The sequence below is a fragment of the Canis lupus genome, chromosome 27, assembly GCF_011100685.1.
Source record: "Canis lupus familiaris isolate Mischka breed German Shepherd chromosome 27, alternate assembly UU_Cfam_GSD_1.0, whole genome shotgun sequence".
Classification (NCBI taxonomy): Eukaryota; Metazoa; Chordata; class Mammalia; order Carnivora; family Canidae; genus Canis; species Canis lupus.
In genome coordinates, this window is record NC_049248.1 from 19,273,813 (window position 1) to 19,299,771 (window position 25,959).

The 25,959-nt window shown below is 38.2% G+C and overlaps 1 protein-coding gene across 2 annotated transcripts in view; it reads left to right on the forward strand.

The window, feature by feature from the left end:
* The first annotated feature begins 8,553 nt into the window (after positions 1–8,553).
* PDE3A (phosphodiesterase 3A) overlaps positions 8,554–25,959 on the forward strand; it is a 316,383-nt gene continuing 298,977 nt past the window's right edge. The window contains exon 1 of one of the 2 annotated variants that reach the window (XM_038576971.1): positions 8,554–9,078. In XM_038576971.1, coding sequence (XP_038432899.1) covers positions 8,554–9,078 — 525 coding nt within the window. Of the gene's footprint in view, positions 9,079–17,977; positions 18,051–25,959 lie in introns of those variants that run through there. The other variant, XM_038576972.1, reaches the window with a different exon arrangement.

Consider the following 25,959-nt stretch of genomic DNA (forward strand, 5'->3'; position numbering starts at 1 on the left):
AAACCAAAGATGTTTCTGGGCTACCCACAATTTTTTCCTGGCATCTTGCTATGATATACACAAAAATAGTATGGGTGCCATTATAACTCTAAGGGTAAAGTAAAAACTAACTTTAAAATTCAGTGCTGTCAGAATATCGAAATAGGCTATACTTATTTTTTTCTATTAAGTAACCATCAATTTTTCTCTACAAATACGCTCTAATTGAAAACACGAATGATCTTTAAATTTTAAGACTTTGAAATGGTCTGTACATCAGTAGCAGTGGTATAATGGAGGTATTTTCTCAGGAGGTCAGTAAGAGCTCAGTCTTAGACAATTTACCAGTAATTTATTTGGTGGGCACCATATTTTCTTTCTTCCACTTCTTCCCCCAAAGTAGTCTTTTTTTCATGCTATTATGTGTTCCTTCTAATTTTTGGTAAAATTTGTTCCTCTTTTTAAAAGTACTTGATGTGTTCCTTTAATAGGACCATTATTGCGAACTTTAGTAAATATGGATTGTAATTCATTCATGAAGATGATGTTACTGAAAATCCCTGCAACTCTTCCCCTATTACATGCTCTCTGCCCACCTTTGCCCCAACAATAAAATATTTTGTTTCTTTAATTGTCTTATTCTTTAACTGATGGCTCTATCCAGAGTCTCGTGGAAGAGAATTTTTGTTTTGTTTTGAAATTAAAGTGAATGGTCTTAAAGAATAAGGCACAGGAGTAATTCTTTATTCCTTCCAGGCTTTTGCCAACATACTGCATATATTTTGAGATTAGGGTTATTTTTAAAGCAATTATTACTGAACGGAAACTAGTTCATTGTCAGTCCAACCCCCATCCTTCTTCTACCTCTTACTTCTACAGACGCAATTGAAAATTACTATTCATAATGAATGGGTCTGAGATACTACAAGATTTTGAATCATCACAGAAAGATTCAATTAAGCCTGTCATGCTGATGGTGCTAAAGCAGAGAAGTGGAACAATTTGTTTTTTTTTTTTAAACTTTTAAAAATAGTAATATAAGCAATTTTAAAGTTCTTACTACTCCTACTTTTTTATAGTATTTTGCTGTTTGTATAAAAATAGATGTACAATAAATGCATTCCCAGCTGTTCTGTTTGAATCAGGTACTATGTACTCTGCTCTCATGGCCCGTGATTTCCTTCCTCCTTTAATAGCCTGTCCCCGGAGGTTGAGACATGGAGGGTGTCAAGAATTCTAGAAAGGAAAGCTATTAGTCTTCACTTCTATACAGAACATCACCTTTAGATGTTTATGTATACTTGACTCTTAAGTGAAAAGCCAGCTGATTTCACACACACAAAACAGTTTATCGTTATTTGGGTGACTAACAAAATAGAGATTTGTATCATTACCTAAGAATTTACTTTTTGAAGAGTTACAGGTCTAGAGGAATTACTGAAACTACTGATGTTACAAATGAGTTACTAATGATATCAATGAGAAGAACTGATGTGATGGAGAACACATCAATGTATGGTAGGAAAGATCTAGATTCTAGGCCTGTCCATAATCATGTCTATTTTACAAATCATGCCTAACGTGTCTCATTTCCAAATTTCAAAACTAGGTAAAAAATCATGTATTTGTAACTGGATACCAACTGAGGGAATTTATGGAGAAGTGACCGAAGTAAGGGCTAAGAAAGATTACTATGATAGCAAGCTACTGAAACCTTGGGATTCATCCAGTTTTTATTATAACAGCCTTCAGAAAAAGGCATTATATTTTATTAGTGAATCAAGTACTTGCTGTTTCAAAAATTCCCAGATAAAGTGCCACCGGTTAGAGCTGTGCCTGAGATTATGATCTCTTCGGCCCCATGCCTGAAGCCTTTGTCTGCAAAAGGCTCTGTCCCTTAAATCCATTGTGACAATAAATATCATTTTCTGCATGTACCACAAAGTGAACAAGATTGGGAAGCCCTGTACCTAATGCACTCTGATTTCCTTGACAGTTTGTTTAGAAAAGGTAGAGCCAGCAGCTAACAACACCCAAAATGTATTGTAGGAAAGGCCAACTCTTTCAGACAGTGTGGATATAGAGGGCATGGAAGGTAAAGTGAACTGTCCTGGTGAGTTGTACTATAGACAATCCGATGCTTTGTCAGTAAGTTTTGTGGGGAGCAACCAGGTCTCACACCTTGCTTTTCTCCTATAAAGTTTCTTTTTTTTTTTAAAGATTTTATTTATATATTTGAGAGAGAGGGAGAGAGCGCACAAGCAAAGAGGGGCAGAAGGGGAGAGAGAAGCAGGCTCCCCACTGACGAGGGAGCCTGACATAGGGTTCCATCCCAGGACCATGGGATCATGACCTAAGGCAGATGCTCAACCATCTGAGCCACTCAGACGCCCCTCCTATAATGTTTCAAAGTTCACAATTGTATTTCCAACTCTGTTACTTAAATTCTTTGGAAATTAAACAGGGGCAGCACTCTACAGAAGGAGGGGGATGTTGCATTAAAAAATATAAGCTTTCTATGTTTTTTTTCCCCCTCCTGACTAGATATGGAATATTAAGTATTGGTAAGGTCTATTTTGGCAAAATATTTAATTTTTTAAATTTAAATTAACTCCTAGAATAGTGTTGTTAATTGGAATAGTTGGAGACTATGTCACAGATCATGATGTGAGAATCAGTGATTTTTATTTAGACATCTCCTAATCCTCCTTCTCACCTGACTTGCTATGGTGAGATATGCATATGGTTAAACTGTTTTCCACCCTGTTCCTACCAGAAAACGGCTGTGGGTTATGGACATTTCACCTGAGAATCAATACAAAAGTTTTTGAGGTATTACCTATTTCTCTTATAAATGAGCAATTTATATACCAATTTTTCTTTAAGCAACATTCTGTAAAAAATGTTGCTGCATGATTTGCCCATCAGTCTACTCTGGGCAGCAGAATCTTCAACACAAGATTTTGAAGGATCTGTACACTTGCGCAATTAGTTGTATAAACATACGAAGATTGTTTAACTTAGGACTTCATAAGATGATAAAGATATCTCTGTCTTTTTTCTTTCATCATTTATTCGTTGACTTCGTTCATTCACCAAATATTTATTCAGCAAGTATTCACAGAGCTCCTGCCATGTGCGGGGCACGAGTCTGGTCATTGGTGGTACACAGCAACAAGCTAAAGATGTTCATGGTCTTTGTTCACAGAGCACTTATACCCTAGCGAAGGGAGATGTATGATAAGCAAGAAACCAAATAAATATGCAAGACCATTTTCTATAGTGATATGTGCTATAAATAGAATGCAACCGGGTAGTGTGGTAGGGAAGGACAAAACATGTGTGGGCACATGGAGATTCAAGACTTTTTGATAAGATGATGGGGAAAAAGCCTTTCTACAAAGGTAATATTTTAAATGAGAACTGATGGAGCAGAAGGAGGCAGCTATGTGAAGTTCTGTAGATATTAAGGTCCTGAGCAGGATTTTCAATTTGACATAATAAGAATGACAGAACGATGGCTTGAGGGGCAAGAGATGCATTCCCTCCCCATGAGAAGCTAACAGCCATGTGAGGCTATTAAATTTTAAATCAATTAAAATAAAATATAAAAACTCAGTTCCTCAGTGGCACTGTGTTTCAAGTCCTCAAAAGCCTCACATGACTAGTCGCTACCATATTTGGGAGTGCAGAGTATATTCTCATCTTTGAAGGAATGTTCTGAGGGATAGTGTTGCACTAGTGAAGTAGGAGAATTAGGAGAGGTCATGTTAGAGTGGTTTGCAAAGATCACGAAGGTCGTAGTAGGTGGCCATGAGAACTGCAAGTTCAGTGGGAAGCCTGTGGATGGTTTTAAGCAAGGAGTGACATCATTTGACTTAGATTGTAAAATTCTCACTCAGGCTGCTGTGTGGAAGAAAATGAAGGGGAGGAGAGCAAGACCAGTTAGAAAGTGATTTCAATTGTCCTGGCTAGGGACAGTGATGGGTCTTTGGTTTGTTATTCTAAGTAAGATGGTGAAAAACAGATGGATTCGAGATGTATTTTAGAGACAGAATCAAAAAAACTTAATAATAGGTTGTCTGTAAAGAAGGTAAATAAGGAATCGAGGGCAGTGCCCTTTTGGGGGCCTGAGCATCTAGGTAGGTGGTTATGTTTTTTTCCTGTGGTGGGACTACTGAGGAGAAAGTCTGGGTATGTGGGGCTTGGTGGAAGAGCAGGGAGTGAGTTGAAAGGTAAGAATTTTGTTTAGGGTTTATTATATGTTAGATAGCCATTTGATATATATGCAGAGAGTTCAGGTAGGTAGTTGGGAATGAGTAAACCCCTACTATAGTGCATAAACTTTTAAAATTTAGCAGAATCCCCTTAAGCATAGCTGTATTTGGCAAATGATATGCAATGGGTTTAAACTCGAGATCCTTTTCACAAAGTGCTAATGGAAACACCGTTGTTAGATTTGGCTAAGTAGAGGGTTTACCAAGTTATATTTGAATTTTTCTTTCCATTTTCTGGAAAGTGGAATTATTATATAGTGATACAAATATATATTTTTTTAGTCTCCCAAATAATGATAAATTGTTTTTTGTGTGTGCAAAGTATCAGCATGCTTTTCACTTAAGAGTCTCATATACATTTGAGTTACTAATGTTATCAATGAGATGAACTAATGTGAAGGAAAACACATCGATATACAGTAGGAAAGATCTGGATTCTACTTTCCTGCATGTATCACATTTTTCTTTTTTTACATTTTTCTTATCCTTTGGCTATGTTGTCCCTTTCTTGAATTAGGACTGTTATCTGTAGAAAACGGGCAGTTTTATTTATAGATGATTACTCAATGTCCACTTTATGTATTGGGTCTTACTTCATTTAATATATTCCACACAATGTCTGTCACTTCGTTTACTACACTGCTGTAGCTTCCTGCATCTCTCTTCCAGTAAGAATAATTGTTATTTTCATTCATCTGCTTCGTGGTTCTGGATGGCAATGGGGGTAAGGGGAGTGATGGAATCTATGTTCTTTCCTTTGTGTGGGACAAATAAACCTCTGATTTTTATTTATTTATTTTTTTTGAGAATGTAGAGAAACCCAGATGCCAGGACATTGCCTCTGTAATACCACTGAACACCTCAAGAATGTCAGTTTAACATTATAGGTCTAGTATTTTTGTTTTGCTGCATTAACACATGTCATTCTTATTTTTTTCAGTTACATTTTTTAAAAAATGTCAACATTCCATCTCTTATAAATTCAGTTTTTATGATTATTTTTTTTCTCAAGAACTGAGAGTATCATGTGGGTAAGGGACAGAAAAAATGGAAATATTATAAAATTCCCCTATGTTTTTCTTACTTTGATACACATCATATTTTTCATTTAATAGGCTATTTTTGATGCCAATGGATATTAGCATGATTTTCCAATCAAAGTTTTTCACTCTGAAGTATTCCAGGTAGGCTCTGGCATATGAATCATATATCTAAAAAGGAAACTCAGAGAAGTATGTGTGCATGCTAGGGGGCTCATTTGTCTTTGGCAAAGACATTTCTGCTTCTGTTTCCTTAATTATTAAACAGATGGTGCCCACTGCCACTGACTAGCTGCCCAACTTGTTCTCCATGTGATAGTATAGTTCTGGACATCTGATGGAGAGTTGTATCATCATAGCTCCTCATATCCATTTATATCATAAATTAATATTAATACCTGTCTCTAAGGAGAGCAGGCTGTTTCCCATGAAGCTAAGGTTAAGACTTTACCCATCTTCCCCAACCCCCATGAATTAATTTTATCTCAAGTATCTCCTTTGGCTTCTCTTTATATTACTTCATCTGTACACACAAAATACAGTGGCATATTGAACCAATTATCCAAATACTCCAGGCTAGAAACACACTTTAACCTGGAATGTCAAGATAATTAAGACAAAACTGGATTATTATTAATATTATTAGTGAGGGCAAATGACATCTAAGGTACCCATATTAAACATGAACGAGAGCGGACTATCATACTCTAATGTTCTAAGTGTAAAAAAAGGAAGTAGCTCCCAACATTGTTGGGTTTTTATTTATTTATTTATTAAATTTTTATTTATTTATGATAGTCAGAGAGAGAGAGAGAGAGAGAGAGAGAGAGAGAGGCAGAGACACAGGCAGAGGGAGAAGCACGCACCGGGACGTGGGATTCGATCCCGGGTCTCCAGGATCACGCCCTGGGCCAAAGGGAGGCGCTAAACCGCTGCGCCACCCAGGGATCCCCATTGTTGGGTTTTTAAAAGCCCGTTGGATATTGAATGATTTTTCATACTCTGCCAAGAAAGCTAGTTTTAAATTTTTTCTTTAGTTTCTCAAATACTACATGACTACAGCACATGAATGGTGCATCTTGTAAACATTCCTAACTAGGGTCCTGATTTTTTCTCACAAGCTTTCTTTATGGTAGACACACTATTTCACAACTAGACAGGTCTTCTCAGAGCTTTCCTGGTTGTTAACCTACTTGGCCTCACATCCCCCTTCAGATTTCTTTTAATTCCTTTCTAATTACTATTTGGGTTTAATTTGCTAAACCTTCTTGAGGCCAGGGTCACTTAATGTCAATGTATTTACCGACCACCATCAACAGCTGTTGCCTAATACTCTCATACCCCAGACTTTTTAAGTAACACTCTAAAACGCGAATGCTCCCCTCCCCACCCCCCCCCACCCCCCAGCCCTATTTAATGATGCTATTAGGATCTTGGTAACTTGTTGAGATTTTTCCATCATTTGGAACAATGGGCAAGGCTTGGGTTCGCTGTTTAAAACAGACCTTCCAGCAGGAGCAGCCAAAGCATTACAGTGCCCCCTGAAACTGGTTTGCTGTTGCAACTGACCTGGGAACTAAGGAGCATCTTTGAATCACTGACGGTAGACGTGGCTGTCGTTTTTCAAGACAGGAGGAAGTATGTTGGTTTCCACTGCCTGCCTTGCAGCCAAAGACCATCCTTTTTACCTAGCGTCCCGGGGAGCTCAGCCCGAGGGCCAGCCATAGGCCACCCCGGCTCCGGTAGGCTGGACCGAGGACTGGCCTCAGCCACCCCTTCTGCAGCAGCTGGGAGTGCGGGACCCGCTCGGGGGAAGGGAGCGGAGAGCTGGGAGCAGCGCCTCCTCTGGGGGAGGAGGCGGGAGCTCTGCTGGGAAAGCTTTCCAGGGAGTTGCCTTCACGCAAGCAAGCGAGCTGAATTGCTGATCACTCCAGTTGCTTGCCTCTTCGTTATACAGTTTTAACCAGTCGTCTCCACTCGTTTCCCTTTTGCAAAAGCTGCAAATCACCACCTACATCGCACCAAAAAGAAGGGGGGAAAAAAAAAAAGTAATTCTCGTTCTCCCTTCTCACCCTCCCTTCCTCTCACCCTCCCTTCCTCTCCAGCTCGCGCGCTCGCTCTCCCTCCCCTGCGTCCCTCCCTCCTCGCGGCTGCCGCGAGCCTCTCGGACTGTGTCTCTTTTTCGACGGGACTCAGCAACTTCTTGGTTCTTTCTCAGCCCCATTTCCATGTTCTTCCGCCCTTTGCCATGAGCCGGACCGACAGACGCAGGGGAGGCTCTGCTTTCTGCCCCGGGGAATGGCGGTTCGCTTCCTGGGGCCGAGCCGGGGAGGATCGGCCGAGGAGAGAGAACGAGTGATAGAGAAGGAGCCGCAGGGAGGAGGCGAAGGGGCACCTCCAGCGGCCGCGGGCCGGGCGCGCAGCAGCGCAGCGCCGAGGGGCGCGCGAGATGGCCCCGAGCTCGCCCTGTGCCCCCGGCTCCTGCGGCGTCTGCAGCCCCCGCGCGCCGGGCGCCTGGGGCGAGCTGTAGAGCCCCCCCGGAGGGAAGGGACCCCGGAGGGCAGGAATCGGGGGGCGGGGGTGGAGCACAATTTTTAAGAGTTTTTCGGAGAGAGCAAGGGAGGAAGTCTGGTCGTTGGTGCCTGTGCTAGCTTTTAACTTGAAGGCGACTGCCTGGAGCATCCAGGATCCTGCAGGAGTTACTGGAAAGCGGAAACTTGCGGCGGCCTGGGGGGCCCGGGGAGAAGGGGGTCTCCGAGGGTGGGCTCGGCGGGGGGCGCGCGCGTGCCAGCGCCTGCGCCGGGCTGGGGGCGCCGGGGGCACCTGCGGGACTCCGCGAAGAGGCTGCGATGGCAGCGCCCCGCGAGGCCGGCCGCCGGGGGGGCCCCGCAGCCCCCGCCGCGGGCCCGCACCGTCCCGCTCGCGCCGGCCCCGCACGGCGTGGGGACTCGGGCCGCCGCGGCCGCTGGGGGGACCTGGTGCTGCGGCCGCTCCGGCGCTCCCGGAAACTTTCCTCGGCGCTGTGCGCGGGCTCCCTGTCCTTTCTGCTGGCCCTGCTGCTGCGGCTGGCGCGCGGGGAGGCCGGCCGCGACCCGGGGCGGAGGGAGGCGGCGGCGGCCGCGGAGGAAGCGGCCCCGGGGGCGCAAGGGGGCGTCTTCCCGGGGCCGCGGGGAGGTGCCGCGGGGGGCGGCGCGCCGCTCAGCCCCTGGCTGCAGCCCTCGGCGCTGCTCTTCAGTCTCCTGTGTGCCTTCTTCTGGATGGGCTTGTACCTCCAGCGCGCCGGGGTGCGCCTGCCTCTGGCCGCCGCGCTGCTCGCCGCCTGCTGCGGGGGGGAAGCGCTCGTCCAGCTCGGGCTGGGCGTCGGGGAGGATCGCTTGCTGTCGCTCCCGGCCGCGGGGGTGGTGCTCAGCTGCGTGGCCGCCGCGACATGGCTGGTGCTGAGGCTGAGGCTGGGCGTCCTCATGGTCGCCGTGACTAGCGCGGTCAGGACCGTGGCCCTCATTTCCTTGGAGAGGTTCAAGGTCGCCTGGAGACCTTACCTGGCGTACGCGGCCGGCGTGCTGGGGCTGCTCCTGGCCAGGTACGTGGAGCAGATCCTGCCGCAGTCCGCGGGGGCGGCTCCGAGGGAGCACCTCGGGTCCCAGCTCACTGCCGGGACCAAGGAAGACACCCCGGTGTTCAAGAGGCGGCGGCGGTCCAGCTCCGTGGTGTCCGCCGAGATGTCCGGCTGCGGCAGCAAGTCCCATCGGAGGACCTCCCTGCCCTGCATCCCGAGGGAACAGGTAAGCGCCGGCGAGCTCCGCTCCCTCGCCTCTCCCGGGGACGCTCGGGACGCTCGGGACTCGCCTCGAAGCGGAGGGAATCCGAGCGCTGGGAACTAAAAGGAAGGCAGTCCCGAAAAGTGGTGTGAACTTCAGACTCCGTGGGGGACTAGAGACTTTTTCCTCCCCGTCTCGCTCAGGACTTTACAACCTGAACAGCAGAAACGATAATAAGTAGCACAACTGGGTGGCATTTGCAGGGTCTTCCGCAGCTGGGCCAGCTTTTTGGATCTGCTACACCTGGCGTAGGGCTTCCCTCCGCTCAGGTCCCCTCAGAGTTTTCTCCTCCAGCAGAGATCCTCCAGTTTAGCTTTTTTTTCTTTTTTTTTTTTCTTTTTTAATTTATTTAGTTTTAGCAGCACTGGGTGATGTTTCAACACGTGGATTTTACTAGATTTCCTTAATACTTTTGAAGTTTCTTAATACTTTTGATAAAGTGTCTTCTAAAGTGACAAGTCAACGTCTGTGAAGTCAGTAAAAACGGTTCCGATGTAAAAGCAAGCAATGCTTGAAGCTGAGGTGTTGATACACACTTCGTGGTTTTGCAGTGAGTTTTCCTGGATGAGGCTGCATCTGGTGGTGCCCAGTTTGTTTTTGAATTGTAATTTGGGGACATATGTTGGTACATGCTGATGTGTTTTGTTTCCTGATGATAGACTTCTGCGCGGGGAACAGTATGTCTGTACAGTGGAATTTGTCAAAGTCTTGAACTTCACTGTTGGTGTCAACTAAATAGAAAAAAACAAAAAAAGCCCTTCATTTCTCTTGAGTACTTAAGTGGATGTTTAGAAGTTGGAATGGATTTATACAGATGATACAGGAAATATTCAGGAGAATGATTTTAAGATTGCTGGTGGTATAAATCGCTCAGAAAGGGAGAAGAAGAGGAATCCGGAATTATGAGTGAAGTTGTCCTAGAAAAAAAGTTTAATGAATTTTGGGGATGAATCTCATGATCATTCAGCATTTAAGATCATGGAGTATGGTTGCTCTAGAGGTCCTAAAAGAACAAATCCCAATTTGAAATTCAAGTCGTTTCTGAAAAGGTGTACTTAAGTGTTTGCTTCTCCACTCCAAACAGATATGACACTTGGAAGTGGGAGTTGTAGACAGCTGATTATGTTCAGCAAGTGGAAATTTACACTTTTCCCACTTAAATTTATGCCTATCTATGGCCCTATTGGGACAACCTTAGTGACTGGGAGAATGTCCTAAGATATAGTAAGCTTTTCTTTTTAGATTGTTCTATGGAGAGTCATTTAGGTATTTCTAAGTCACCATATGGTGTGGTGGCTAGTTTGTTTTTGAAATGGGATTGATTACAAAGAATGTAGTTGTTTGACATTATTTAGCAGAATGGATGACAACATCATAGTCTCTTGTGTTTATTTTAAAACTAATGTTCTTATTTAGCTTTTTGTTTAGATAAAGCAAATATTTCTTGGGTATAAGCTCACTCTAAGAGTGAAGTTAAAAACAGGCCGCTGACTGATACTTAGTTTTGGTAGAAATTTTGGAAATCATGAGAATAAAGCAAGCTTTAAGGGTAAACCAATTAAGGGGGGAAAACCAATTAAGGGTAAACCAATTAAGGGGGGAAAACAGTCTGATTTCTATTCAAAGTGTCAGGAAAGAATGACTTTTAAAAGAAAACACTGCTAGTTTAATTCTGTTTAGAGCACTTTTCTTGAACTTAAAGGGGAATGTGATAAGATCATTGCAAAATTGAACCATAATTTGTAAGGCTAATCTGTACTTTAATTATACGTAACTCGACTCCAAATTAATATCATTTAGCCTCCTAAATTTCTGAAATTCCGTAACATTTAGAAATCAAGGAGTGAAAGGTAGAGTTAATATGAAGTACATTAACCGGCAGTGTTAATTAATCTGCGGATTTGTACTGGTTTTCTTTGGTTTGGATTGATAAATGGAGAATTCAGATAATCTGAAGATTTATCAGAAAATAACCAAGCATTGCATTTTTACATATTTTGCTGATTAATGCTGTTGAAAATGCACATTTATCATCTATTTTGGTCATTTTCTTTGGTTACTATTTTTTTAAAGGCTGTGTTTATGAAGAATGTTCTAAAGTAAGAGACTGGATCTCTTACGGTTGATGGGAAAACAAGGTTACATTTACCAAAAATTTAGATCCTTAAAGTTTTAATAAGGGTACCTACCGGTTAGTATGTGCATGTTACTTAAGACTAGTTTTTATATATGGCCCATTAAAGTTGTTGCTGAGTATAATTGTGGGGGGTGGATGGGAACTAACATGGAATAGTCTCTTATAAGATAGGGCAATATCTCATACGTTAGCCTAACTGTGTGAAAAGTTCAGGAGCTATATAGTAAATGTCTTATCTGTTTTATCATAAGGAAACAAACTTCTGGTTAAGAGTGCAAAGTATACACTGTCATCTGCATACTTCATGAATCAAGAATCAAAATACTTGTAAAACACATATATAACCCTGCCCTGACTCCTGATTAGGAAAGAATGTCTACTCTCAACTCAAGATAATACTCAGGCAACAGGTGAATTTTAAGTAGAGGTGTAAGGACATAAGGCACAAAGTCTGGCAGAGGCCTTTTGAGAATTTATTTGGACCTTGCTCATTGTGAGGTTTAAAGGTGAGAGAATTTCAGCCTTTTCTTTGTGTGAATGATAGTGGCTACTTGCTTATGAGCTACCTCTCTTCAATGACTCAATTCTAAAAGGTCAAGGAGAATAGAAGATAAAATTCTCATAAGACAAAGCAACTGACAGAGATATTCCCCCCCCCCCCCCCCCCTTTTTGCCTTCCTTCCTAAACCACAGTTTGGTTTATAGATTGGATATTACATATGGAATGAGTTTTGCAGTGTGGTTGATAAAGATGGCTTTAAGCAAAGAAAGAAGAAATAAGTCTGGTCTTCAGTCACAGAATTCATCTGACGCTGGTCTGTCTGTGAATGCAAGTGAAGGTATCTTTATTCTCAGTAAAGAAAAGTTCATGACATTTGTATGGCTTTCAGTTCAGTGGTACCAGTCTAATATCCTCAAGATGCAGGCTGATTTTGTAGATCAGTGTGTCAAACTGTACTTATTTGGTTGGCAGACATGTCCATTAAGGAGTATGTATCTTTTCTAAGTAGATGTTCACATCCTAGGGCAGGTATGTCTCCCTCAAGTTATCATTGTACTATCTAAACACCGGAGTATACAGAGATATTAGAATTTCGTGTATTATTAGATATTTTATATGACTAATAAGTTATTTTTTTCTTTTTTAAAAAACTTTTTATTGGAGTTCAGTTTGCCAACATATAACACCCAGTGCTCATCCTGCCAAGTGCCCCCCTCAGTGCCAATCACCCAGTCACCCTAACCCCCCGCCCACCTCCCCTTCCACTATTCCTTGTTCATTTCCCAGAGTTAGGCGTCTCTCATGTTTTGTCACCCTCACTGATATTTTCACTCATTTTCTCTCCTTTCCCTTTACTCCCTTTCACTAATTTTTATATTCCCCAAATGAATGAGACCATATAATGTTTGTCCTTTTCCGATTGTCTAATAAGTTTCTTTTTCAACACAAAATTTAAATTGTGCAGTTTTAAACATTTGGATATTGTATTTGAAAGGATGTTTATTCTGTTTGCACATCAGGGGACACCACTGGCTAGTCATTCCTCACTAATTACTGTAGCCACCTTGCACATTCATCCTTTTTTTTTTTTTTTTTTTTTAAATCTAGTTGAGCCAGACATGGGCCTCCATCGAGGATCCTGGGATCTTGACCTGAGCTGAAGGCATATACTTAACTGGCTGAGCCACCAAAGCTCTCCCACATTCATCTTTGAAAGATTCCAAACCGATGCCATTTTACTTTAGTTACATGTTAAGAATTTAATAGTTTTGCCTATGGTTTCACATGAAATAAAACACAAGGTATAGGGCTCTCTCCATTAATGTTCCACTTACTGACAAAATTCTTTGTGTTGGATACAGGACCTGTCAGAAACATACAGCTGTATACTTTATATTGTGTAATTAAAAATCAAAGTATTTTCCATAAGCATTTCCCTAAAGCTCTTAACTAAATATCTTTAGCATCAATAGATTTTTAAAAAGATTTCATTTATTCGTAAGAGAGACAGAGAGAAAGGCAGAGGGAGAAGCAGGCTCTCTGTGGGGAGCCCAATGCAGGATTTGATCCCAGGACTCCGGGACTCTGGGATCACACCCTGAGCTCAGATGCTCAACCACTGAGCCACCCAGGTGTCCCACAACAACAGGTTTTTGTAGCAATGTCGTGGAGCCTGATGGTTGGTTATCAAAAGTAGGATTGAGTTTTTCATTGCTGTTATAAGAGATATTTTCAAATGAAAAAAATAAGAAATGGGTATGTTTTTTGATGGTAGACACATGATAGGCCTTGTTACATCTGAGTAAATATAACATACTTACGCTTATACTATGGTTATAAAATACCATAAAATAAAGTATTTCTTTTGAAAATAACATTGTCCTTTAAGTTTCTAAATACATTTTAGTATAATCTCCTGTATTTGTGAAATTGAATAAATTTCAGAAACACAGGTTTTAAATCTATTACATTTCAGTAGTATAGCTCAGCTTAGGTTGATACAAAGAACAATATTGATTATTTATGACTTGCTGACAGAATTAAAATTAATGTCAACTTCTGAAAACACTAAAAAGAAAAAGATTTTCTTATCCCTTGGGAAAGGTAAGAGAAAATAATTTTTGTGTGTATGTGGACAAAATTGTGATTTTTTTTTTTTTTACTTTGTATATAGAGATATTTAAAGCATACTGAAAAACTGTTTTAACTGACAGAAATAGTCAGTGAATCTATATAAATTTACAGAGGTTGGAAGGAGTCAAACAGTAATTTTACTCTTTCTGTATTGAGTCTAAAGTGTAAAAAGTTAAAACTGTAGAACTGAAAGAAATGCTGTGTATGCTGGGCTGTCATGTTAATTAAATAAACAACCAGAACAGTGACTCTGTGTATGAAATACATTTTGAAAAGCCTGGGCAGGGGGTGCAGGCAGGCTAGGGTGAGTGACACTGGCATGAAAAAGCATTCATTGTATCTGTAGTGACATTTGTGTGAATTTGTTGTATTCTATTAGGAAATAAAACTCTGAGAATAATCTTTGCAGGACTCTAGTTGAATAAAGGCTTTACCAAATTTAATTTTACTTCTCATTTAAATAAGATTGAAGCAGGATGCTTATGAGCCTCAAAATTAGAAATATTTCCGTATATAAGATTTTAGTTAATATGGTTGGTGCCAGTAACATCCCAGTAGAGTCTATGTAGACTTCATTGAAAACTTGTGTTACATAATCTAAAGAAAGAATGAGTTTATCTTGGATTTAGGGAGGGAGTTGTATTTTTCAGGAAATATTATTGTTGTGAGATGTAATCTCATGGATATATATGAAGGTAGTCAATGCAACTGTTGTATCATGTAGTAGTTTAAGAGATTTTGACATGCAGACGCAGTGCCTTTGCATAGGGCAAGTTTCTTTGGCTTTGTGAAATGATGCATAAGGTTACATGTTTGTGGTGAGTTGTTTATTTAGTTGCCTTTCTGTCTCCTGTCCCAAGCAATCTTCTTCCTCCTCCTCCTCTTCTATTTGAGATTTAGAATTGTATCTTCTAAAAACCCCTCAAGATACATGAGATTGACAACTCAATTTATATTTACTTCTACATTCATGCTTTTAATGAAGGTCTATTAAAGAATTCAGAATGAGCCTCAGAAGGTTCAGACTTCTCCATATTCTTACACTGAAAGCTATTTTCTGTTAGTATTCAAATGAACATTATTTCCTTTACATGAACATTTAAATCCCCTTAGTAATTACTTATATATATATACTTTTGCTACTGGTGGTATTTTTTTTTTAAGAGCCCCCTCTCCCCCGCCCCCTCTCCCAAGGCTCCTAGGGAGTTGTCTTATACTTAGATCTGAGAATATATTTGTGCTGTTGTCAACATGAAATATATAGTTTTGATCTCTGGAAGAAAAATATCTTGAAGATGTGCATAAACTGTTCAGAGAAAGATGTGTTGGATGACAATTTTCAAAATATTAGTTGGACATATGTGTTCAGCATAAAAGTATACTATGGTCTTAAAAGAAGATGCTACCCTTAGCTCATGTTATTCATAAAGGTCTTTGGTCAGTGAAACTATCAAATGTCATATCAACACGTTTTTGTCTATGCATTAGGTCTCATGCTAAAAATCGTACACATTATATACAGATAATGGAACAACACTCTTCTCTCCAGAGCTTAAAACTAATTAGGGTAATAAGAGGTCAACCTAAGGAAAGGGGAAATCAGTAAAATACCTAAATGGCCTCTTAGATAATAGTTGAAGGAATGCATATAATAGCTTAGAGTAGGTTTTAAATCTAGATCCAGAACATTCATCGCTTCATCGGTTCATTTTTCAGGGGTAAAAGTCAATAGTTTCATAGACTTTCATAACTTTCTCAACACCTACTGGTTAAACATAAACGTTTTTAGATTTTGAGCAGCTTTACATTTTGAAGGCAGAGAATTTTTTTATTTGAAATGGAAATTAATGTTAGTATACCTCTTATAGTACTTCTGAAATACAGGTAAAAATATTGCAGGAGTTAGGAAGTTATACTTCAATATAGTACAATGATTGTTTGTTTTCACATCCTGAGGTAGTTTATGGCTTCAAGTAATTTGTAGCAGTGAGATCTCAGAATGCTCAATTCTGTGCAGGCTGTAGTTAAGAAACTAAAATTAGTCTGATTTTAGAGAGAAGGAAACTGAGGGAGAGTCAGCTAAATGTATGTACCCAGTCAGAGGCAAAATGTTGGCTTTTATCCACTTTTCTCTTGGACCTGAATATGCTTCTGGGGAAAGAGGGTAGGAAAGGAATCAGGCTGGTAATTTTAAGTCTAAATATCTTTTGTGATTTTTGCACATGGAACTAACTCTGAATTCTCATTGAGAATTAGAAGACTGAGTAAAACTTGTTGAATGGACAGATAACACAAAACTCTTCTGAGCCCTTACAGTGAGTTTTCTGGTTATCAAATAGTACCTGGCAGCCTCTGGAATGTATCATTCAGGACTTTGTCCCACGAATGAATATCAATTGCATTGGAGAGTCTAACTTTGTGGAGTCTGTATCTCATCAATGAAGAGCATGCTCTGGTGGCTTGACTATTGATTTTTGTTTTCATTTTAGTTTTTTAATCTATTTCAAAATGTCCAGGGTTTCAGAATTCAAGGCAAAAAGTAATCTGCACATCAGCAAAGCATTTCTTTGTTAGCAGAAACAGCTGGTGGTTTTTGTTCACCTAAGTTATTTTGCATGGTTTCCTCAGGAATCCATTAAAATGTAAGTAAATAGGATGTAATATTAGAGGAGGTCATGAAGAACATAACCATTTATAAGGTGGGAAGCTAGTTGGGAAAATTCACAAACTAAACAACTTCTACCTGTTTGATTTGATTAGAGCTGTCCTTTATTATTGGGGAATCCAAATGGTCATTAAAAATTTTTTAAATATAGCTGGTCCTACTAAGATAGTAATAAAAGTAGTTAAATGCATTCATGTTCTTCCATCCTGAGATAGTAATCAAGTTACATGAATGTACTCATGTTCTTTCATCCTAAGAAAGTTTCATCTGCGCATAGTTATAAGGAACACATTGTGTCTACTGGTGCGTGTACACATGTGCACATGTGTGGGAGCCTGTGTATGTGAGATTTTTTCCTCTGCCAGGAAATTGCTTTAGTTGTATTAATTTAGTGGAGAAACAGTGTCACCCAGTGGCTTTGATGAAAACAGTCCTGTAAACAGGCTAGATAAGTGCTGTTGCTGTCCAATAGAAATCGAACACGAGCCACATAATTTGCCATTTTCTTGTAGCCACCCAGAAAAGTAAAACGAAGCAGGTGAGGTCCATGATAGTAATGTTTAAAGTAATCCATTATGGCATCTCAACATAAAATCAATGCAAAAAATCAAGATATACTTTGCATTCTGTTATTTTGTTATAAATTTAAGTATTTTGTGTGTGTTTTACACTTAGAGCCTATCTCAGTTTGATGTAGCCACATTTTAAGTACTCAAGTGACACATGTGACTAACAGTGCTGCGCTTCTGTGCTTTTTGGACAGTGCAGCTATAATTTTTAAAGGGATTAAATACTTGAATATTAATATTACCCCTTCAATTATAATGGCAAATCCATATAGATTTAATGATGACACTTAATATACAATTGTTCAAATTTTATGTGACTTTGGTAGCTCTTTTTTGTACCACTAACTGCTACACTAATAGTTGGCAAGTCAGTTTCCCCTCGTTTCTTCATTTCACATTAATGCACAGATTTAAAAATACTATTTTAATTAGAGGGGTTATTTCACAGACTTCTTGAATAAGGAACCTTTATGTTAACCTGAATTATAACACAGTATCAAGATTTTCAGTTATTTATGATTTCGTCTTTCAGAGTTTGATTTGTAACCGGGATTGCTTATGTGTACAGTGTGAACATGTGATTAGTCACGTTCATGGTGATTAGTGTATAATTGGGTTATCTAATGTCTCTTTAGAAATGAAAGTGTTTGTTTATAGTGCAGGTTATCTTGGTAACTTAGGAAACTAAAGTGACAGACCTGCTGGTAATTTTAACAGATGAAAAGTATAACAGTGTCTATAAAGGGCTGATGACTTCTCACCATTGCTTATGTAAAAACCACTTTCAAGGATATAAGAAATGAAATGAAAAGAGTTCCATTTTGTGTGTAAAAAGGGTTGAGGATTTTGGTAGTCTGGGATTTCAAGACGAGCAATTGAGATGAGATGGCTTTGGAGCTCTGTGTGATTTCAGGGTGGACTCAGAAAAAGGTACAGATGTTGAGGACAGTGATTTTTTTCACCTTTCTTCTATCTCCTCTCCCCAAACTCCATAAATTCATTAACTGTAGCATTGTTCCATTATTACTTTGAGAAGTAATGAGAAAATTACTTTTTCTATAAGACATGTTCCTTTATACATAGATATATACAATTTTTTTTTAGAGAATGCATTTATTTTGTGTATAATGGTTTATATCTGTGTGTGATGTTTGTGGTGACCTTTCATTTATAAATTCCCCCATCTTTAATGCAAAGCCCATTATTTATCTTTGCATTCCAGAATAAAAATGGTGAGAAACATAGATTTTTCACGTATCACTTAGGAAATCAACTAAGAACAGACAGTAGAATCCTGATATACAAAGAAGCACATTTAGCTAAAATGAAATAATGTGGACTTGGGCTCACTCCTGGTGATGTCGGCCAAATTTAGACTTCTTGAAGTAGCTAGCTGGACAATAAATGGCATAAAAATCATAACTGTTACTTGAAAGAGTTTGTATTTGAATGCAACTAGTCATTTGCCCTGGCTAATTTTGAAATTGCTTTAAATTAACATAGAAGTTGGTCTTATTAATTAATTTTTTTGCCAGTCATCTTTTCTGACAATGTGTGTATGTGTTTGTATGTATATACATAACTTTTCAAAGAAATACATTTTATTTCACATGTTTTTAACCTAATAGATTCTTCTCTCTCAGGATGTGCTTAAAATTTATGGAATGCCATTTTATCCCCAATACCCCACAGTACCATGTCAGAATATTGAAATAATTTTGTGTAAGAAGCTTGTGGTTTTGATTTAATGGGATTTTAATAAAAGTTTTCCATCTTCTGAAGTAAGTTTAAATAACTGAATATTTATGCTATGTCTGTGGCAAGTCTTTCCCCCTCTCCAGGTATAATCCACTTAAGTAAGTAAGCCTAATGGAAGTTTGAAGTCATTAGAAATATTTTGGGGGGAATGCTTCATTTTGTGGCAACTCATGTGGACTCAGCCTTCTTAGGACATTTTAAACTAGTCTGAATGCAAATAAAGGAGATAATTCTCATTTTTAAACTGTTTCATATAATCAAATTAACAGGTCCACTTAGGACATATTCCTCAGGAGGCATTATGATATAAAACATCCTCTTGTTTGGTAGTTCATATTTTGGGGTCCTGACCCTGTACCAGTCTCTTGGGAAGTTTGGAAAGCCAGAACCTATTGAGCTGCCTAGGCTACCTTCAAAATTTGCTTTCTAGGCTCGCATAGTAAAGTCAGATTCTGAGCACAACAATTTTCATTAGAAAAGAGTCAAACTTTTTAGCCCTCTCTTCTCCGCCATAAATATTCCCTTCCAAAAATTCTGGCCCAGTAGCCTTGCTCATTGTGGGTGCTGGCTGGCAGGCTAAATGGATGGAAAAGAAATAAATGACTTTTAATCTGAAATACTTATCTCCTTAATCTCCTGAGGTTGAGCTGGTGATTAAACCGATTTAAGTGAATTTTTATGGAGAGAAGAAAATAAATAGTTCATTAGCTTGCCTATAAACTTAGATTTTTAATGTATTTGTATTTTTATTACTTTAAAAAATATTCTCTTGCATGTGTCAGATAAGGGGCTGAATTTGCACTTACTGGGAGGAAATCCCACTTTCAGCATGAGTCCTAGATACTTATTTTTAGCTCATTCCTAACTGAAAATAACCAAAGCTACCACCAAGATCATTACAGTGTAGATTTTAAAAGGAGCTTTGAAATTAGGTCCATTTTTTAGAAAAATAAAAATTGAATCTCTTTCATGTTCAACCTAGAAATTAATTGAGAAAGAATAAATGTTGACTTTTATTTGTTCCCGTCACTCTCTGCAAAGTGTTGGCAGGTGTTTTCTACTGCTACTCTTTTACACTTTTGTGGTTTTGTTATAGCTTCTTATTGAATAGCTGTATATCCTGAAATGTCTAACATAAAGTAAATCTATCTCTCTTTCTTCTTTTAACTGTGTGCAATTACAAAATCTGTTTTGAGCCAGTTGCTTCCAGAGGTGATTTTATGAAATTAGCTTATTTAAAATATCACCCAACGGCAGTGTTCATCCAGTTGTGCTAATAATCTAGAAGTTTGGTAGCATAATTTTAGAGTCCAGATGAACTGAAAAATTAGCACTTTGTGTGGTTTAATTGAAATGAGTTTTTATCCAGTCGTTTTGTTCTATCTAGTTTTTGATAGAAATTGACTTGCAAAAAAAAGTTTTAAGACAAGAATGTTTTGTTGCTGTAGTTTTAATGCTTAATAATACAAAAATATTGTTATACTCTTTCACTGAAATCAGAAACATCTCTTTTGAGTATGGGGGGCAGATTATCATGCCTTTAGATAAACTATGAGTACAGCGTTTAGGGAAAAAAGTTATTATATAGAGACAAGTTTCTTTTACTCTGCGGATGTCAAATGGTGTCATTGATAGTTTTCGGTAACAGCAACCTTTCTTAAAAAAGAAAAAATTATCAGTTTGAGATTTCTTTGAATAAATTATCTTTTAAAAATCTGAACATTTCCATTTGAAAACATAAAATTACAAACTAAGAATTTAGCTATAAATTGATATTTTGAAATAATAGAAATATATTTTTGTAAACAAGTCATTTTAATTTTAACATATGAAGAAAAAATTTAGAAGCAAAACCTTTTAACTATATTTTCATTTTAGGACAGGAAGCTTGCTTTGTGTCTGTACCATCTTGAGTAGTGTCTGTTTTTACTCTTAATGATTTGTTTTTGCTATAATGGGAATTGTTTTTGCTAGATAAACAGGGCCTAAATTATAACACAATTTTGAAGGCAGTAGCCTCACTTTGTCTGTTTCTCTTTATTTCCTTTTACTGTAATAATTGGATCACCTCTTCTTCCCCTTTAGAGAATGACAACTTGAGCTTTTAAATGTGGAACTTCTGTAAGGAATTAAGTAAGGAATTAAGTAGTCCTAAATGAAAAGTATGAGCATTCGGTTGGAAATGTCGGGTACAGCTAGAAATGAACACTGATTAAGTTATCTAAAAAATAAAGTGGCATTCAGAAATGGAAACTGCCCACAGTAAGTGAGTGAGAGAAATTAAGGCTAGTATTTGCTTCAGCAGAGAAAAGACTAGATCAAAAACAAAGGAGTAATTCCTCAGTTAAAAAAGATATTTATGTATAGTCTTTTGGGAACATGACGTTGGTGCATTGAAAATCTAGGACTTTTCATGATTTGGAAAGAGAAGATCCTCAGAGAGTCACTCCTGGACCTTGGGCAGGAAGTCCAGCTATGCATTGGCTTGGGATCCGTCTTTATACCAAAAGCACTTAGATTGTTTTGCAGAAGTCATAATGCTATTTATGAATTTTCCTGATATTACTTTCCAAAACATCAATTCTTTACTTCTTTAGTGCATTTATCACTGTGACTTTACAAATGTATACTTAGGACAATCCTGTGTGAACTTTTACCTCTTATGTGACCAGGTTGATTAAAAAGATCGGCAAGTAAGGGTATATCTTATTGAATATCCAGGACTCTGTTTATTTCACATTGACTATTTGTTACTTTCTAGGTATCTCAAGAAGCCTAGATTCTTTGCTGCTTTTTCCCTGGTGTTAATCTCATATAATTGTAATGCCATATTAATCAGACTGTTGTCTTAGAATTCTAACAGTACATGTTTCTGATTAATACACAGATGCTTTAAAAATCTGTGAGGAGATGTCCTGACCTCCCTTACTTCCTACTAAACATCATCTGGTATTTTCTAAATCTAGCTGCATGCTGTAGTTCTTAAATTTTAGTGTGAATAAAAATTAGCTTAGAAGCCTATTAAAATGAAAATTCCTAGGTCTCATGGTCAGATATTCTACTTTAGTTATGTGTAGCCTGAAGTCCAAAAATCTGAGATTTTAAGGTACACTCTAGCTACTTCAGTGGAGAAACACGAGACTACAAACCTCTGTCCAGAACTAGACAGAAAGGCCTGACTTTTGCAGTCTGATTAAACAGTTAAAAAGTGATTGGCTTAGTGTTGTGGGGAAAACATCATTTATACGTACACACAGATTATAGTTTATGAACCTATGACATTAGTAAAATTTTCACTTTGTTTTCCCCCATTGAGAAACTTCAGTTTTTTCTTCTGTAAGATAGGAATATTAATTTTTCTACCTATTTCATATGGCTATTATAAAGCCTCAACAAAAATAAATTGCTATACAGATGTTAAGTAGAAGGAGTATATGCACTGAGACAAGCCAAGGCTTTGTAATGTGCACAAGTTTCTTCAACTTTCTGAATTTTAATAATCCTATCATAATATGGGAGTAATACAGCCTATTTTTTAAGGTCTGAAAATAAAATTAGTGGAAATTATGGACATTGGTTCTTGTCAGACATCCTTTCCAAATGAACAAGATTGGTATCTGTTCCTACCCACCCATTAGGACTGTCATTGAAGGTTGTGGGCTTATCTCAGGAAGTATCAGATTTACATTTGATTAAAAAAGCAGACTTGTAAGTCTTACAAATGATGCAGGTTTTCAGGAAGCTAATTAAAATATTAGAGTTGCTTACATCATGATCAAAGTTACTGATAAATGCAGAGCCTGGGGAGTCAGACATAGAAACAGTGGAAAGAGAAAAATCTGACAAAGATGCTGACAGGTGCTTCTGAAGAAAATTATATGAATGAAAAAAGGTTGAAGGGAGATATTTAGGAAAATTGGAGTCTTTGAACATGTTTGCAGAAATGGCTGATGATGCTGTTGTCAAATTTGCGATATGTGTCCTATAATCCCATCAGAAACTTGTGTATTAGCTGCCATTATACATCATATTTTGTTTTGAGAAACAGATTTCTCGGAATTTTTTGCTCCATTTTTTTCATGGTAGGATTCCAGTCATATCCTTCCTGTTTCTTATAATTTACCAGTGGTACCATTATTCTCAATGGGGACTTCCTGCTTATAATCTCTGCAAAGTAGCTAGAACAGTGCAGGCTTAGCAATGGCCCTCAGTGGAAGGTAGTGATTGTTTATTTATCACATAAAAATAATTCTCTAGATGCTCTCTCTTTTTACTAGCTCCCACAGGAACCCACTGTAGGCCCTGGTACTCAGACCACTTTTCTTCCAGATTTTCCCACATATTGAATGATCTTTCAGTCTAGCCTGAGGTGGTTATTTTGGTTTGACCTCAGAAGGAGCAAGAATCCTGCATCATCTTACTGTACCACCATTGGCTTCAATTTAGACATTCTTCCTGTGGTAGTCATCTTTCCTCCCAACTTGGTCATTGTACATTCTCTGGTTTTCGCTTCTGTGATAGAGAAGGAGATGTCAGAGAGGTGATGGGAGAGGGCCAGTGGATCAGTAGGCCATGGGAGTCCTTGCAAAGCTGTTTGTCTAAGCCTTTGAAGGGTTGTAAGAAGAGAAAGGATATAATCCGATCTATGTTGAATAGGATCTCTCAGGATTTCAGTGTTGAGTGAGAATAGGTTTTAGGATGGAAGAAGGGAGAAGGCTATTGCAGTAATCCAGGTAGGATTGAGAATTAGTCTAAGAGATAGTATTATTGGGAAGTATATATTGAAGGCAATACCACCAAGATTGGTATTGACTGGCTGAACTCTCTGAGGGTAGGAAGAGAGTTTTTTAAATGTTTTCTCTTGTATGCAGTGGCCTAGTATTAAGGGTGTGTGTGTGTGTGTGTGTGTGTGTGTGTGTTTCTTTAAAAAAAATCTGATTGGTTTGACTTTTTTTTTTTTTTTTTTTTAACCCTTTTCCAGTTTACCTTCTGTCCTTGCTTTTCAGAGGATGTATAAATTGTAAATCCAACTTTCAGGAAAGCTGTCAAACTCCTTACATTGAAACAAATTCCAATTAAGTATCTTAATCTCGTCAAAAGTTGTTTGTTAGGGTATTGTAACATTTAGTATGATACAGGTTGGTTTTGAAATTTTATTATATAAATGTCTTTATTTCAAAATAAACTTTTAATAAAGAGTTGTTGTCATATTCTCCCTCTATTTGTAGATGCTTTAACATCTTAACCTCTGATATAGCAAAAACATTAGACTGTTCAAAGAAAATTTAAGCCTTTCTCTTCTTATTAGTCTTCAATTAGACAAATCCCATCTTATCTAAAGGCATGTTGCCAATCCATCCCACACCTTCCTATAGAGGCAATGCTTCTATTTTGTTTTCATATTAACTCAGACCATTTGTCAAATTACAGAGCACTTCAATGATAGGGGCCATATAAATATTTAAATTATGATAGCTTGATTGCCCTGCAACTTTTCAGAGTTTGCTAACTCTACCCTGTGGTTAATATCTGATTATGAAGTATTTTCCATATTGCTCAGGAGCAAGAAAAGATAGGAATTTTAAAACATACAAAATGAAGAGCTTTTAATCACATGGGAAAATATTTTGATAAGTAGAGAGGGAAACTGGGAAACAAAATTGAGGATATGGCATGTTATGTATAACAACAAAATAACAGAAAGAATAGTTGTCAAAATGTTGTTTATAAGAGGATATTGTGATTTTTTTATTTACTTTTCTATTCTATTTTTTTTAAGTTTTTCACCCTGAACACGTATTTTATAGTCAGAAAAGCAAAACCTTGTAAAGAAATGTTATCATTTGACATTGTTTCTGTCCATATGTCCACAGAGCATTTTTAGGACCACTTGCTTAGTAGTTATTGGACTCAGAGGCATGGAAATAGCAATTGCAGATGCTTTTATAAATGGTAATGTGGCCTTTAATAAAATTGTGAGGTAAAACTTTGCTGGAGAAACTTAAGATTGGATATTCAACTGGTATGATCCTCCACAATGGGTCCTTGCAGCTCTAGACTGATATATACACAATGGCCCAAAAGTATAGTTTTATGAAAAATTATGCATGTGCACTGAAATACATATTTGGAAGCGTACTTTATTTTTTACAAAAGTTTTTGGTCCTATTTTAGGTTAAAAGTTGGCAACAAAACTATAACTCTGTGCCAATGATATGGTGAGATGAACATGAAAACAAATCATGTTTGACTAAGGAGAAAAAATTCTGTGTAAAACCTACCTAAGGAGAGTACTGAGCCTGCCTCACTGATTATCAGGCCTGTAAGGTTGCAAATAAAAATCAATTTTATAACCATTGTTTTTCAAAGTAATAAAGATAAAAAAAACTTTGCCTAAATGAATTTCATGTACCAGAGTATTCATTCAATACATTGTATACTAATTTTTCTAATAGTTTATGCATAGCCTATAAATATAAGCCTTTTTGTTTTATAATATTTAAAAACTTTATCCATCACTCGTATGCAGAAATATGTTATTTCTGTACTTTGCTTTTCTGCATCTGAGTTTACACTGTGTATAATATTGATTAGTTTCAATTTTGCTTGTCAGGATGTTGATTATTTGTTGCATTTCCTGCATAAGACAAAGGATCTTTATATATTTTCATATGTTATTATTTGTTTAAGTGAATGAATGGGAGGAAAATGGTGTATATAATATTTAAAAATTTTTTTCGACATCATGGATTATTACCATGCTTTCTCATTTTAAGAACTATAAACTTATGTGAAACTAAATTTACAAATATTAAGCCAATTTCTATAACTACATAAATACAGTGTGCTTTCACTTAGACCACTGCCCACCTCCAAAAAAAATCTGCAGAAATAAATATGATAGAATCGGAGATGGTGTTTAAACAAAAAGAAAAGAAAAGAAGGCAAAAAACTTAAGAATTTCATCCTCTTTTTACTATTCTAGCCAAAGAGAGTAAGTAGATGAGCACTAGCTGATTATATTTGAGATGGCTGAGTTAAGGTGATAGAGGCTAGTAGGCATTTCTCTGTCGAGTGCATA